The sequence below is a fragment of the Dermacentor silvarum genome, chromosome 2 (assembly GCF_013339745.2).
Source record: "Dermacentor silvarum isolate Dsil-2018 chromosome 2, BIME_Dsil_1.4, whole genome shotgun sequence".
Taxonomy (NCBI): Eukaryota; Metazoa; Arthropoda; class Arachnida; order Ixodida; family Ixodidae; genus Dermacentor; species Dermacentor silvarum.
In genome coordinates this window covers 3,364,721-3,381,331 of record NC_051155.1, presented here as the reverse complement: position 1 = coordinate 3,381,331, position 16,611 = coordinate 3,364,721, and the positions used below count along the sequence as shown (strand labels likewise).

At 49.9% G+C, this 16,611-nt stretch overlaps 1 protein-coding gene across 1 annotated transcript in view; it reads left to right on the top strand.

The window, feature by feature from the left end:
• Positions 1 to 16,611, top strand: part of LOC119441288 (probable ubiquitin carboxyl-terminal hydrolase FAF-X) — a 540,581-nt gene that overhangs the window by 511,288 nt on the left and 12,682 nt on the right. The window contains 2 exon segments of the mRNA XM_049661116.1: positions 1,848 to 2,384; positions 4,476 to 4,622. Of these exon segments, the coding sequence (XP_049517073.1) occupies positions 1,848 to 2,384; positions 4,476 to 4,622 (684 nt within the window).

Genomic DNA, 16,611 nt, shown 5'->3' with positions numbered 1-16,611 from the left:
GCCAACATGTCGGTAATTGTTCGGTTCAGTCGCTTCGTCAAGCTATTGATCTGTGGATGGTAGGCCATGTTCAGTCTGTGTTGCGTCGAGCAAGACTGTAGAATGTCCTCAATCACCTTCGAAAGAAACTGTCTACCCAGGTCAGTTAGGGGTTCCCGAGGTGCACCATGCTACAGAATGACATTATGGAGTAACAAGTGCACAACGTCGGTCGCGCAGCTTGTGGGAAGAGCAAGGGTGATCACGAATCGCGTCACATAGTCTGTAGCGACGGCGACCCATGTGTTTCCTGAGACAGGCAGAGGAAACAGGCCAAGTAAATCAAGGCCAACGCAATGAAACAGCTCATTTGGACTGTCAAAAGGCTGAAGATGACCAGTAGGGGGGAGCGGCGGCTTTTTTCCAGCGCTGACAGAGGTCACAAGAGGCCACGTAACGCCGCACTGAGCAGAACATGCCTGACCAGCAGAAACGACGGCGGGCACGATCGTATGTGTGTGAAACGCAGAGGTGACCCGCTGTTGGAGCATCATGAAGCTGGGCCAGAATAGTTGAGTGGTGATGTGCCGGAATCAAAGTAAGAGGTCAGGACCATCAGGAAGCAAACTGTGACGATGTAAATTGCCATCGTGTAGCACGAAAAGTCGGCTAGAGACACTCTCTCTCTGTAATTGAACAATTCCGCTCTGCCTGGGAGTTGAGTCGGTCGATAATCTTGCATAGGACAGGGTCGCGGCATTGTTCAGCAGCAATATTGAAGAGTTCGGAGATAGCAAGCACACAAGGACTGTAGTCTCTCTGTGCAGGTTCCCGTTGGTCAACAGGGTACCGGGAAAGGCAGTCGGCATCCCGATGCAAACGGCCAGATTTGTAGATGACTGTATATGAATATTCCTGAAGTCGTAATTCCCAGTGTCCAAGGCAACCCGTGGGATCTTTGAGCAAAGATAGCCAGCAGAGAGCGTGATGGTCAGTGACGACCGTAAAAGTTCTGCCATATAGATGAGAGCAAAATTTTGTGACGGCCCAAACAAGAGCAAGGCACTCTCTCTCTGTAATTGAATAATTCCGCAGTGGCAGAAAGGAGGCGGCTGGCATACCCAATAACACAGTCCTGACCACGCTGACACTGAGCCAGAACAGCGCCGATGCCGTGGCCACTGGCATCTGTACGGACTTCCATGAGAGTTTTTCTTGAGCAGGCCTGTGAGCGACCATGCTATCTCTGCAAAGCCTTTCACAAAGCGACAAAAGTAAGAGCGCAGGCCAAAGAACAATGTTGCGAAAAACGGGGCATTGGAAAGTTGGTAACAGCACATACTTTGGCAGGGTGAGGTTGGATACCGGCCGCATCAACGAAATGAACAAGTGTGGTGATCTCTCAGCGTCTGAAGTGGCATTTAGAGGAGTTCAGCTGCAAAATATCCAATAGTCGTTAGAGAGGATTGGGGAATGTGGGCGAAAAAACGACGACGACTTCAAGGTAACATAAACAAGTAGACCACGTAAACCCGCAACCAGTCATGCGTAAGGCATGACTGGTTGAGCCCATCGGGCATAATGAAGGCAGTCTTTTCGCAATCTTGCTCGTCAACGGCAATTTCCCAATAGCTGGACCGAAAATATATGGAAGTACCTTGCGCCATGGAGAGAGTGAGCGCATTGTCTATTCGCGGCAAAGGGTAGACATCCTCTTTAGTTTGTGGGAACCCTCGGGTCCCATGACCGCCGCACGCGCAGCGAACGTCGCGGCAGACGCATGCGCGCCAGGGACTACCGATTTCTTTATTCGCCCCCCTTTCTTGCTGGAAAGATGGTTCTCTCTCAGAAGTGCCCTTTGTGTGCAGAATGCGGCACCCCTGGCCAACCCGCACATGGGCGACCAGCTGTGCCAGGAGTACCTGATGCCCATCCAGCCCCAGGTGGCTGCATGCCTCTACAACAAGAGCAGCTATGTGAAGAAGGTGATTGAGGATGCAAGCGGTGCCGAGGACACACTCAAGCTGCTGCAGTTCTGCTCGTGGGAGAACCCCCAGTTCTCGTCAGCCGTGCTAGGGGAGCTGCTGTGGCAGGTGGCGTACACGTACACGTACGAGCTGCGGCCCTTTGTCGACCTGCTGCTGGGTGTGCTGCTGCTCGAGGACTCGTGGCAGGTTCACCGCATCCACAACGCACTGCGGGGCCTCCCCGACGACCGGGAGGGCCTCTTCGACACGATCCAGCGCTCCAAGAGCCACTACCAGAAGCGGGCCTACCAGTGCATCAAGTGCCTGGTGGCGCTCTTCGACTCATGCCCAGCGGCAGCCCACATGCTGCACGCCAATGGTGAGCTCAAGCGCAAGTGGGCCGCCGCCGTCGACTGGCTCAACGACGAGCTCGAGCGGGTGAGTGCGTCCATACTGGGCCTCATTTTGGAAAGGTTTGAAAAACATTTGCCTGTTGCCGAAGAAAGCCTCTCTGAGTAGCCTCGGATTTGCGTACAACCTGCTCATCCTCGACCTTGGATTCTGTCTGCTCTTGTTGCTCTCTCTATTGAAAAAATGGCATCCACCAACCAGGAAAGTCATTGGCCCTCCCATGAGCAGGTTGCCAACATTTGATATTTGTGTCTCACATTATCAACAATCGGAGCTTGTCAGTAGCTAAATAAAACTGTGAAGCATGCGTTAATCTCTTCCACTTTCATACCTGCCAAGTCTCCTGGATTACCCGGGAGACTCCCGGATTTGGACCATTTCTTCCAGTTGTCCGGTTGACAGGAAAATCTCCCGGAAATTGCAGTTGTGTCCAATTTCTATCCGCGTCCAGCGCTTTGTCAGACCACATTGGCAAAAAGAACTCAACCCAATCCAATCCAATTGAAAGTTCATCGCGCAAAACATTTTTAAGAAAGTAGTAGGGAAACCCTATACATGCGCTATTTCGTTAACCGCGGAGCTGCTCCTCACACTGATGGGGTTGTTGGGTGCCCTAGTGGCCCTAGTCTCATTAAGCTAGCGAGCGAATGCCGCGTTTCGCAACTAGCAACACTCGACTCTCCATTGTTCTCGGTATCAGCCGCTCTGGCATTGCGTAGGCCTACGGTAACTCATGGGTTTAAAAGCAAGGAGCGCTAGCTCAAAAAATATCTTGCAAGTATTTTCAATGTAGTGCTCAGCTGAAGTGACGCTGGGTATTTTGTTGATACTACAGAGCAATGCAGAGTGCGAGCGGCAATTTAACATCGTGAAAAATACGAGGACAGAGTGCCACTCGTCCATGTGTGAAATGTGAAAGAAATGAAATTTCTTGCAATCAAACATTATCTGAAGAATTTTTTAACACCCGCCATGGTTGCTTAGTGGCTTTGGCATTGTGCTGCTAAGGACGAGTTCACGGGATCAAATCTCGGCCGCGACGGCCGCATTTGTTGAGGGCACAATTCAGAAGCGCCCGTGTGCCGTCCATTGGGTGCATATTAAGTAACTCCAGGTGGTCAAAATTAATCCGGTGTCCCCCCCGCTACGGCATGCCTCATAATCGGATGGTGGTTGTGGGACGTAAGACCCGAAAAATTAATTAAATTTTTGAGAATTTTTGAAGACAAATTTAGCAACAATGAAATGCTAGCAAAAGTGAGACCTTGATGTTGATGTGGTCATGTGTATATCTGTAAATATAATTATAAGGAAGTTCTCCTAGCAGTACTTGAAAATATAGATGTCGTGGGGGGGGGGGGGTCTAACCGACTGACGCCTCTCCCCCCTTCCCCCCCCCCCCCCACCCCCGGTCAGAACATCTCCCGGATTTAGTTACTGAGAACTTGGCAATTATGCACTTTCTCCCTTCCAATCCCTTCTACACTTTTCATCTTCCGTCATTGGCTCGAACACCATCATTCAACTGTTATTGCTCTACCATGCATCATTAGTCATGATGAAAAACAATGAATAGTCAAATATGAAATGGATTATAGCAAAATATGTAATGATGTTTCTTTTATACAGCATGAACATATCCTCATTGGAAGATACGAATATCTGTACGAGTGGAAAACATTAATTGCCTCGCATATATTTTCTTGCATATTCTTTTTGGCAGCAAAATGATAAAATAATAGTGTTTCACTTTCTTGGGTGTGCACACATCACTGTTTGTTCCACGCTCATGAAACCACGACATTATGCTAAGTAAAAGCTGCACTAGTTTTACAGGACAAATGCTAAGTTTTATAATTGCATATAAGATTACCAAGTGGCAAGGACTGTGTTGTGATGCGTGCATTATTTGAATTTTCTATCTTGGCACCATGCGTGTCCAGTATGGGGCACCCCTAAGTAAACTTGTCTCTTTGCCATCTAGCCCGTACGAGAGCTTCACTGCTTTGCTCGGTCTGGAAGGCAGCGAAGTCAAAAGCTCAAGTGCAGAGGGAGCAGCATGAATTTTCTGTGCACACCACAGTAGAGTGCCTAGACACATCTTCTTCTGTTTTGCAGCGCCCCTACGGAGCTGGCAGCCAGTATGGCTACAGCCAGTGGTCGCCACCAGCCCAGTCCAACGAGACATCTAATGGCTACTTTTTGGAACGATCTCATAGTGCCCGGCTCACATTGTCGCGTGCCATCCAGCTTTGCCCTGAAGAGGTGAGTGGTCAGGTGCACTTCAGCCTGACCAGACTGGTTTTACTATTTGTGGCACTGCTGGGTACACTTTTAGAACACTGTGAGGACAACACAAGCACTGATTCGCAGAAAAGCTTGCTCCACGAATGCCTCAAGTAATTTGCCCTTTCAGGTGCCTTGCTCACTTTGGCAGTAGAGGGCCCCTGCACACGCTGTCGATAAAGACAGCTGATCAGTCAATGTTATTTTTAGAACTGACAGTTGAGGATGCCTCAAATATGTCATGAACAGGCTTCTGCAAATATTCAATATTTTCAAATACACTTGAACCTCTGGATAATTAACATTGGTAAAATCGGCACTTCATTATATTGAAATTTGACCTTTTGTGCAATTAAGTACAGTTGGCGATGGATTTTGTTGAATATGATACTCACCAATGGTAGGTACAGTTTCATGAGGTGCCGACGATATCTTCGGCATCAGTGGTACGAAGCAGCCTGCGACACTTTTTGCGTCCACTGCACCCCCGCGTCAGCAGCCAGGAGCAAATGCTTCGTATGCCTCTTGCTTGAACGCGTCTACAAAACTCAACATTACGTAGCCTCCAGTACTAAACATGCGGAAAGATAGTGCTCCTGATGCCCTGCCATCTCGACATGCCCACTCTTTGCATAACAGGTGGATTACCTATGAAACAAGGTGGTTCAGCTGCGCTCAGCCATGCTGATAGCCGTGTGCCACCACATCGGTGTTAGAAAAGAAGACACGCGCCAACCTTTCCCTGACTCCTCCCTCCCCTCATGTACGCTTGATTGCATTACCGCAATCTCGCTCACGCAGGTAGACGGCGCTCGTCAAGCTGCCATCCTTCTCGAGTCACTCTTGCAAGCTTTTACTTGCTCCCAAATTATGCAGTGAACACCTCCTACATGATACAGCACTCCAGGTGCGAAAAGATCCAGGTGCGATAGGATCTTATCGCACTTGGACTTTATATACAGAACATGATGCTGCTCCACTTCAGTGGTCGCTCTTGATCACGTAGCATGTCATTTGAGAGGTGCGTGTGTAAGCAGCCACATGTAACTCAACAATTTTACCATAAACATCGGCAACAGTTTCCATTTACTTCCTCATTATTCCTTTGGCGGCAGCAGTGAAATTTCGTTATATTGAAATTGTGTATAAACACACTCGTTATATTCAGGCTAAAATACATGGTGTTCTATGGACAATAAGTTATAAAAAGTTAACTACTTCATTATGTCGGGAATTTCCCATATCAAAGTTTATCTGTATGTCATGAAATATTAAGCTGGTAAGTATTCGGTCTGGCTCGAATTTTAGTGCGCAAGTCTTTTAAAGTATTCGAAACAAACGAATATACTGTAAAGGAGCGCACAGAGACAACACCTATTCACTGGTCTGGCTGTACTATTCTCTGCCTCGTCGTATACCCTTCCAGCACCTGCCTTGCGAGCGCCCAAGTTCACTTTACACTCGGCCACGCTGCAAGTTTCCGGCATCATGCAACTTGTCCAGGCACTGAAGTCGTCATTTGTGAGCCGTCCAGCACGCAGCCTGGCGGGCGGCACTGGCTGTTGCGCGCTGGTCGCAGATCTAGCTAACGATTATTCTGCCGCTCAGCATTGTCAATTTCAACCAAAGTTGAGGAGATTCCCTTAAAGGTGCTCTGTTGATTACTGTGAGTGGTGTGACTACTACCAGTCATCCCTGCTTCTTCTCAGGACAAGTTAACTTCGTTTTTACACTCGGCCACACTGCAAGTTTTCGGCGTGCTTGGAACCACACAACTTGTCCAGGCACTGAAGTCGTCATTTGTGAGCCGCCCAGCACGCAACCAGCTTCTCTGGCAGGCGGCACTGGCTGTGCGTGCTGGTCGCAAATCTCGCCAACGATTATCCCGCCGCTCAGCTTTGTCAATTTTAACCAAAGTTGAGGAGATTCCCTTAAAGGTGCTCTGTTGATTACTGTGAGCGGTGTGACTACTACCAGTCTTCCCCGCTTCTCCTCAGGTTTTCGAGGACTATAACAGGAAGAGTTGGAAAGGCGTTCCACGGATGGTGATGCTCTGAATGACTGGAGGGCACTGTCCATCTGTGTGGATGCTACGCTTAACAGCGACAGGTGCAGCAGGGGAGTTCTCGGAAATAGGCGACCGTGGTAATGGATGGTTCGGTAAATGGCTGCTGACGCTTGCTTGAACGCCAAACCCTGATCTCTGGTAGCAGGAATCGGAACTCAAGGATTGCCACCGCCACTGCTGCTGAAACCACAATGTGTTGATGCTGGTTGTGGCTGAACACTAGAAGATACCGAAGTACTGCTACTGCTCCCCTGGTGCAGTGGCTTCAGGCAATAGACATTCTGCAGTGAAGTCTGTCTTGTGATGCCTCCCTTGCCACCTGGTAAAACTGACACTCTCGAAGACGATGAAGGCACTGGGTAGAGAGGGCCTGCACGCGGCTGCTGCTGCAGCCCAGGCAGGAGGAGTACGCAGCTCTGCGCCATTCGATCCAAGCCCTGGTCCAGATCTCACTGCTCTTCAGCCAACAGCAGCCGCAGAGCCACGGCGGCTGGGCTCGTATCCCAAGGATCGCAGTACTGCACATCGCCCGCGTTCTCACCGCATGCCTCTGCTGCTGACGCCAATGCTGATGCAGCTTCATCCGCTGCCTTGGAGGCCTTGCTGCCGGGTTCACTATGGATGGCAGAGGACGCCGACATGGAGCTCGAACCAGAGGCCTGTGGCTGAGGGCTCGACCTGCTGCCACCGCTGTTGCTGAACTGTTGGTTCTCGGCTGCGATCTTCGACGACGATGAGCCACAGCTGATGCTCGGGGATGGAGGGGCCGCGCAGGCATAAGGAAGTGGGCCGAAAGCAGCTATCGGAGCTGCACTCCATTCAGGCCAGGGGCCCCCCTTGCTGCCTGCATAGTTGTCCCATGCTTTGGCAGCCCTGCAAAGTTGTTGTGCTACAACCAGCCATCTTTTTTGGTCCGGCCAAGCATGATGATCACCCAAGGCATTGATAGTGTGAACCCAAAGGAATGGCGTCATCTTGAAAGCCGCGAAACGGCGGTATTTTTACGTAAGCCGGCAGCTCGTAGTCGCAGTGGCTCAACTCTGCCAGGCTGCCTGTGTAGCTGCCCGAGGAACCGGGGCCGGTGTCCACGGACAGTGCAGTCATTGTGGTAGTCGCGGCAGCTGGTTCTTCCACCAAGGAAGCATCGACAGCATACCTTGGTGGCTGGGGAGTGGAAATAGTTTCTAGGATGATATTCTCCCCAAGGGAAGCGTGTACAGCGTTCCTAGGCAGGACAGGTCCAAGACGTCCTAGGCTGAAGCGCTGTCTCAGTGTGAGGTGCAGCGGCGCAAGTGCTGACAGATGTGAAAGCGTTCGTCATAACCTCGAGCTGGCACCTCAGCTTGGCGATGGCTTGGACAAGATCACCGGTAGTCCTGTACTAGAGCCACTGAGGAGGCTTGGATGCCAGATGGTGCGGTGGGTGCTTGCGACAGTGGTAGGGTGGCCGGCTCCATAACCGAGGAAGCGTGTATGGCGTTCCTGGGCAGAAGGGACCCGGCACGCGGAAGAACTGCGAGTAGACACTTAAGGCAGGTTCGTTATAGACTGCGCTATTTGTAAAGTTGAGAGATGCGCGGTGGCGGCGGCGACGAGTACTGTCGCGTCCACATGTGCTCCGCTAATTTTCCTGCTTTTTGGTGGAAAATTGTGTGTGCGACTGGTTTCCACGATCATCACGGATCTGTGAAGTGGTCCCGCATCGACTGAAACTACCCACAGCCGTGAGTGACCGGAACTTATTGTTTTACAAGCTCAAACGTGCCTTCGTTTCGTGCGAGCTCGCTAAAACCAAAGCCGCCACGTAGGCGGCCGCAGGAACGCCAGAGTGTGCGGCGAACGCGCGCTCGATGGCTCTTGCAAATCAAGCCCCCAACGTAACCACGCGTCCCGGACCCTCGCGGATGACGGACACGCGACGCCAAGACTTTGATAACATGGATTTTCAAGACTCCGCTGCTCAAAATCTCCCGGCACCAAGAGGACCCAGCGATCAGAACGCCGGTACAGGGAGCCAAAGTCAAACGGACGGGGGCTGGCAGACGGTCCTCACGCTTCGGCAGAAAAAAGCCATTGCGAAAGAGAAGAAGACCAAACCACCGGAATATTCGGGGACCTTGAACCACCAAGAAGCTTCCGCTGGTCAAGCAACCGGAAAATCTAAACGCAAACCAGCCTACAGGCGGTTACCCCCCCTCCCGAAAGACGACTTCAAGATAGTGGTGCGAACACATCAGGGGCTACCGATCAAGAACCTGACTAGTCCACTACTGGCAGACGCCGTGATTGCTGCATGCAGCGGGCAAATATCAGGTGAGCAATTTTTGCTCACAATCAAGCCAGGCTCCAACATCTTTATCGTATCCACGCCGCACCAGACAGTGGCGGACTACGTTAGACGTATTACAACGCTAAGCATCAACGGCCGGCCTCACTCGGTCAATGCCTGTGTAGCGACAAGTGATGGGACAACCAAGGGTGTCATTCATGGCTTGGACCGGCACACGGCGCCTGAAGCACTAAAAGCAAACCTGCGCATTCGCACGCTAGGGGTCGAAATTCTCCAAGCACGCATGTTCCGTAACACTAAAACGGCCGTTATCGCCTTTTTTGGACGGATAATGCCGCGGTACGTTTACTACAACGGCGGAGAACTTGCTTGCTACCCCTACAAGGTCACCACTCAGGTGTGTAAAGTGTGTCACCAAATGGGTCACCGATCGGACGTCTGTCCCCAGCCAGACACTCCAGTGTGTCGTACATGTGGACAACAGGACCCTGTAGACGGACACGAGTGCGCTCCCAAATGTGCTGCCTGTGGCGAGGGTCACATGACAGGAGACCGAAGTTGCAAAAAACGTCTCAAACCCCAAAGCAACAGACCTCCGAGGGCTGGTGTTCCCCGGACTACCCGGAAGGACCCCTCAACGAAGCCACCTCAACGCCAACGTTGGTTAAGTTCCGACGATGAAGAATCCGCATCGGATCCCTTCCCAGAGCTACCAGGGACTCGCCGTCCATCCAGATCGCGGACTCCAAAGAACTTTAATGAAAAAAAAATGTCACAGTTTCGCCCTAAGGGCGAAGCGATGAATGCGATAGCAACACAGCAATGTCATACGAAGTAAGGTGAGCGGCTTTGGTAGCAATATGAATTGTAGTAAAGAGATGAGAGTGACTGCGAGAACAGCAAGCACAAATAAGCAGCACTGATGTCTTTAGTAATTTTTAACACTAAATGCTATGATCCGGAACCTGAGTGATGAACACCTAGAACAGCTTACTTGATATTTTAATGAACAGGTATGGGAGAGGGGCGTGGTTCCACGACAGTGGAAGGAGGCCAAAATTGTGCTTATTCCAAAAGCAGGAAAACCTCATGATCTACAAAATCTCACACCGATATCACTAACCTCCTGTCTTGGAAAATTATTTGAGAAGGTGATTCACACGCGTCTCACGTCTTACATTGAAGACCGCAGCCTCTTTCCCACAAACATATTCGGCTTTCGCCAACATTTGTCAACTCAGGATGTTTTCCTGCTACTTCGGGAAGAAGTCCTTTGCAACACCACGGTTGGTACAGAACATCTCGTCCTCGCTCTTGATTTGAAAAGTGCATTCAACACTATGTCACATGAACTAATCTTATCTGAGCTGAATGACATCAGTTGTGGAGAAAGAATCTATGACTACGTCCGCTCTTGCCTGATCTCTCATATCGCGACAATAGGTATCGGCACTACACGCTCAGACTCTTTTCCCATGCCCAGTAGAGGTACACCACAAGGGGCGATACTCTCGCCCCTTCTTTTTAACATCGGCATGAGGCGCTTAGCCAAAAAACTCGACGTCATACCCAGGCCCGGATACGCATTATATGCGGACGACATTACACTATGGGCCACCAGCGGCTCTTTAGGACAAAAAGAACAAATCCTGCAAGAAGCAGCGACCGCTGTTGATACCTTCGCTCGCAGCAGCGGAATGAGCTGCGCTCCCGATAAATCAGAATATATCAGGATCCGAGGTCGAGGCCGTCAAACTCAAGAGCCGGTAAACCTCTTTATAGGAGACAGCCAGGTAAGAGAAGTCCAGAAAAATGCGAGTCCTCGGACTGTGGCTGCAAAGCAACAAACGAGTGGACCACACCATTAAAACTCTTAGAACTATGGTGAAACAGATCTCCCGCATGATTCGTAGAGTAACTTATCACCGAAAAGGTTTCAAGGAAACTGAGACGATCCGGCTCGTTCAGGCTTTTGTGCTAAGTCGTCTCACATATAGTCTCCCTTTCCAGTACCCCACGAAAACTGAACTAAATGCCCTAGATGCGTTGATCAGAACGTCGTACAAAGCGGCTCTCGGCCTACCACAGGGAACCTCCACTGAACTCCTGGTGGCCCTACGAATACATAACAACTACGAGGAGCTATGCGCAGTGGTGCTTATGTCTCAACTGCAGAGGCTTAGCTTAACCTCCACTGGCAGAGCATTACTCTGCCACGTTGGTTACCCCGCTCGTCCACAGTACGCAGGAGAAGAACTGGAATCTCTACCTAAAATTCTTCGTGAAAAGATCACAGTAGCTCCATTACCCAAAAACATGAGTCCGAAATACCACCGGGGTCGTAGAAGTGCACGAGCACGCAAGTTAATGCAGCAATTCGGTAGAAATCCGGATACGGTCTACACAGATGTCGCTCGATGCAATACTTATAAGTACGCCCTCGTAGTAGTAGGAGCGGCCGCAGATCAAGGGCTTCTGACTTGCGCCACGGCTCGAGTCGCATCTGCGAATACCGCAGAAGCTTCAGCCATCGTGCTAGCTATAAAAACTAAGGACGCTCTGGGAAAATCGTCGATAATTCTTACAGATTCCCAAGTCGCATGTAGATTATTCCTCACCGGGAGGATACCACATAGCACCACTCACCTATTAGGATCCAACCTAACGCAGAACCACATGATCATCTGGTGCCCGGGTCACATAGGACTCGATGGCAATGAGAGAGCGGGCGGCGCAGCTCGTGCTTTTGTCAACCGAGCGGCCGACCACTCTTCAGAAAAACCCTTCTTACCGCGAGACATCCTTGAGTACCAACGGCGCGAGCGACGAAAGTACAGTCCACCACAGCCTGATCTATCCGGGCGGGACTCTTACGATTGGCGCTGAATACAGACGCACACATATCCAAATCTTTATTTGAAACATGCCATTCACCCCACATTCTACAGCGCTCACTGTCTGTGGTGCGGAGGCCAGCCAACTCTAGCCCACATTACGTGGGATTGCCAGAACAGGCTACCCAAAATTAATACACCGCAAATAGCCGGCAAACTTTCCAGAAAGGAGCAGTGGGAGACTTGGCTCGCCAGCGAGGATCGGGAGATGCAACTAGCTCTCCTCGACCAGGCACGGCGGACCGCTCAAGCCAGTGGAGCCTTGGACTAGGGGCTCCACCCACCCGCTCCCTACACCTGTTATTTTTAATAAACGTTTTGATATATATTTGTAAAGTTGAGAACAGAGACAACACCTGTTTGGCTGTACTATTCTCTGCCTCATCGTCTTCCCTTCCAGCGCCCACCTTGCTAGCACCCGAGGCCAAGTTCACTTTGTCTTTCCAATACGTATTTTTCCATGTATAAGCTGCACTTGCGATTACAGCACCCAGGAAAAAAAATTTAATATCCGCGTACATAACTCGCAGAAATAATTGCATGCAATGCTCAAATCTTTGCAAGAACAGTCTCCATTCACGTATGCATGAATTTTCTGCATATTATTTTCCTCCAGCAGCCCTGCCTTTTCAGTGACACTGATAGCGAAGAACTTTGTCCTAAACGTGGTTTCACAGCAGCGTGGGCCACGCTGTCATATGGCTGCTGTCAACAGATTTGTGTCAATGCAGCACTGAACTGTAACTTTAGTAGCTGACACAAAGCGAAGCAGCGCTCGTTTGGCCTACAGTGGTGGCCGGCGAAACATCACGAGAAGTTTCCCGCTCATCGGTGATTAGGCCGCTGATCATTTGCACAGGCTAGCCTGAGAGCTGCGAGTTCTGTGAACACCACCACTCTATCATATACTTTTCCGAGTTGTACACTGAAGTGATTTGGGAAATTGCTCAGTTAGGAAATTGGCAACAAATAGCTGTCACTTATTAACCCCAATTGGTACTACAGACGAAACCACTTATAACGATTCCAGATATAACAATCTATCAGTTATAACGACCACATTTAATTGAATTTCGATTGTTGGACCCTCCCTATGGAGACTGCTTCCAGATATAACGAACGTTTTCTAAATCGTCGTACTGCTACAATGAACGTTTCAAACTCGGTCATGGTAAAAAGAGGGCACACGCGAAGTTCCAAAGCATGGAACCGCTACAAAACTGGGCGCACGGCGACGATGATACGGCCTTCGAGATGAGCGAGCAACTGCCTCACGGATTTCGGAAGCCACAAAGAAGGTCACACTGGTGTAGTCACGCGTGGTCACGTGTTTTCAAGGCGCGCCTTCAGGGTGAAGGCGTAACGCGTACAGCATAAACAGCATGACCTGAATCGTGCGCTGGAGCGTGCGCCACTGCGATATCGGATGCCACGACGGCATCGCTCGCTTTATTGTGCAATTTTCCGTGTGGCACCGCGTGCGTTATGCCAGTTTCAGCGATTTGGAACGACCGTCTATGTCTTTCCACCATGGCCGCTCAAGCGTTTGTGTCAACGCAGCCCTACGCGGCTTCAATCGGCGAGAACGCTGCACCACGCGCTGCCTCCATGCAATGTTGCAAAGGGTGGGCGGTTACTACGCTGTTATCAGCGGATCATCGACTATCAGCGACTACCCCATGAAGCAAAAGCTTGACGTACCTCTCCTTTCTACTAGACGTCGAATTTCCCGCTTATGCCATGCCTGTTTCATAAAATATACTACCCTAATAATCACCTAAAAATTACACTTTTTTCGCCTCAAAGCCATTGTCATCCCGTATTGATCATAGAATGAAGGTTGGGGTGCCTCAACCTTCAAACCATACCTCCAAACCTTCATCCCGAAAACAAGTCAAGACTGGAATTGCCTTCCCGCCTCCATCGTCACTATCACAGATCATGATGTGTTCAAGTCTGCAATCAGTGATCATGTGCTGCCTCTTCAGCCATTTTTTCTTTTTCTATTTCCACTCCTCTCTGTAATGCCTGTACAGCCTTGAGAGGAAATAAATGAAATGAAAAATCATGGTTCAGCAGCGCTTTGTTTACGCATTTGCCGATTGCTGTTAGCGGTTCGCGGTTATAGTTTACTTTTCGAACATTGTGTAGTGGGGATGAAGCAACAGACGTAGCAGCTAGTGGGACTCTGTCTTGGCTGGAGGTGCGAGCGTAGATCGAGAGCTGCCGACGCCGGCTGAGACTGTCTTTGTGCTCGTCGTGCAGTCCTTGGATGGCAGGCGGCAATGACCAATAAACCCCCTTCCAATTGCATTTTTTTTGCGCCCAAAGCGACATAACGTAATTTTACGGCTCTTGTGTGTCTGAGGCGCAGTCATAATGCCGAGACCATGATGTCTGAGACCTTCGCAGAATGGCAGCATGCCACAGTAGTTAACGAAGTTTACGCTTCCGGCCAACTAGAGTGCTTCACTCTCGGGTGCAGAATACAGTCATGTCCCTCTGGTAGTAAGATATATTACAAGCTTTCAAATAAAAAGTGGAAGCTGTGCTTACAGTTTCGAAATGACAGGCGTTCAGAACCGGGCGCGGTTTTGAAAGAGCTACACGACTGCATTTTGTTTTTTAGATGGACGTCTTTAACGGAAGTTGGCAGCTAAATGTGGGAACAAAAATGACACTGAAAATTGGGTTTTCAGACAGAAAGTGCTGCCAAATTGTAACGGCTGACGCCAGCTTCAGTGCAGTTTAATTTTTGAGCATTTTTAAGGGCGAGTCCATATATAACAAACTACTGACATAAAGACCACTTTTCATTTCATTTATTATCACCTTTAAGGCCCGAAGGCATTACACAAGGGGGGGCACATGCGTAAAAGTGGTTACCTACAAAACAACAACAAAAAAGAAACATTGCTGATTTTGTATGACTTTAAACAATCAAACAAAAATTACGAATTTAAAGAAGCAACACGGCAACACGTTCGCGAACAAAAAAAATGCACTAGGTGGAAGGGTGGAACTATCAAGTTCATTATAAACGGGTTCGGCTATATTACAAACCTATTGGTCTATAGGTTACAAAGGGATGTCGGGACCGTATTGGTATAAGAATTGAAGGTGTGGGGAAAAGACCATTTCACACTAAGCCGGTAGTTAACTGAGAAAGTTGTTGACAAAGAGGGCTGTTTCGTCATGTTGCCAGAAGCCGTGTTTCTGGAAAGGCTCTTGAGGCCTTGACGCAGAACTTCCCTTAATGAAAAAGGCGAAGGAAATGCTAAAGGAATGTCTTTTGGAAAAGATGCTGTTGAACAAGGCCAAGGCTATGGGTTTTTTTTTCTTCTTTCACAGCAAAAATGCATAAGGCAAACATACCTTTTTGGGCCACAGCTTCCGAAAGGGATACATGGCAGTTTATTTCTGGCTTTCTACAAAAGCACTTAAGCTGCTTGCATGTGGTTGGCCCATTCTATGTGTATAGCTCTGAATCAGTAATTACCTTAAGGAAGAAAAGCCAGGTTGTTGTGATATTGACGCAAAATAAGTTGGCACGTGATGAAACTGGCCCCTTAAGGCGAGAACGACGTAGTTCGTGGTTGCGCGCGCGCGCTTTAGCCATTGCTAAAGGCTGACGTGTTTTTTGCCTATCTGTTGCTGGTCAACTATTCTAGCTGCACTAGCTGGGTGACATTTCTGGTGGAAGTGCTGGGTACGGTCGATGTTAAGATCTCCGGAGCGTACCCCAGACCTAAGCCCGGCAAGTAGTTCAACCGAGCTTACCCCTGTACCAGCCGACGTCTCCAGGTACTCCAGCTACAGCACGGTCTACTACCCGAACGAAGTCGAACCAACCACCTCCTGCCGCTACTGCAGCATCGCACGTGGTCGTCAATCAGACCGGGACGCCGAATCCGTTCCACGGGAGTGCTTCAGAGGACGCCGACGACTGGCTTGACCATTTTGACCGGGTCGCCAACCTCAACGACTGGACCCACAAGCGTAAGATTCCGAGAAAACATGGTTTGAGAACATCGAGGTGACACTGACGTCATGAGAAGAATTTCGTCGGCAGTTCCTCAATGCCTTCGCCAGGGTGGACAGGAAGGAGAGGGCGGAGTTAGCAATGGAGGCGAGAATTCAAGGCCCGAATGAGCGAGTGACAGTGTACGTAGAAGACATGAATCAGCTCTTCAGACGTGCGGACCCCTGAATGACTGTTGCAAAGAATGTGCAGCACCTAATGTGCAGCGTCAAAAAGGAAATCTTTGCTGGCCTCATTCAAAATCCGACGACGACACTTGCAGAGTTCCACGACGAAGCCACTACCATGGAAAAGGCCCTTCAACAGCGGGCCAGGCAATACAACCACGACGCCGTGATTTCAAGGGAGCTCTCTGCCATTACCCTCAACAACAACATCAGCGCCTTGCGAGAACTCATCAGGGCTGTCATCAAGGAGGAACTGCAGAAGATGCAGACGACCGCTGCCTCTGTGGGACAACTTTCCATTGCGGAAATGATGCGCGCCGAGGTCCGGCAGGCTGTCCATGTTCCTGGACAGTGCGAAGCACCACAGCCGGGACCACGTGCTGAAATGAGTTTCGCTGAAGCAGTACGCCGTCCACCACCCTCAAGTGCGTATAGCATGGGAAACCCCGCTCAGCAAATGGACGTAAGCTTCAGGCCTCGCAGCCCACCGCTCATCACCGAAGCAAT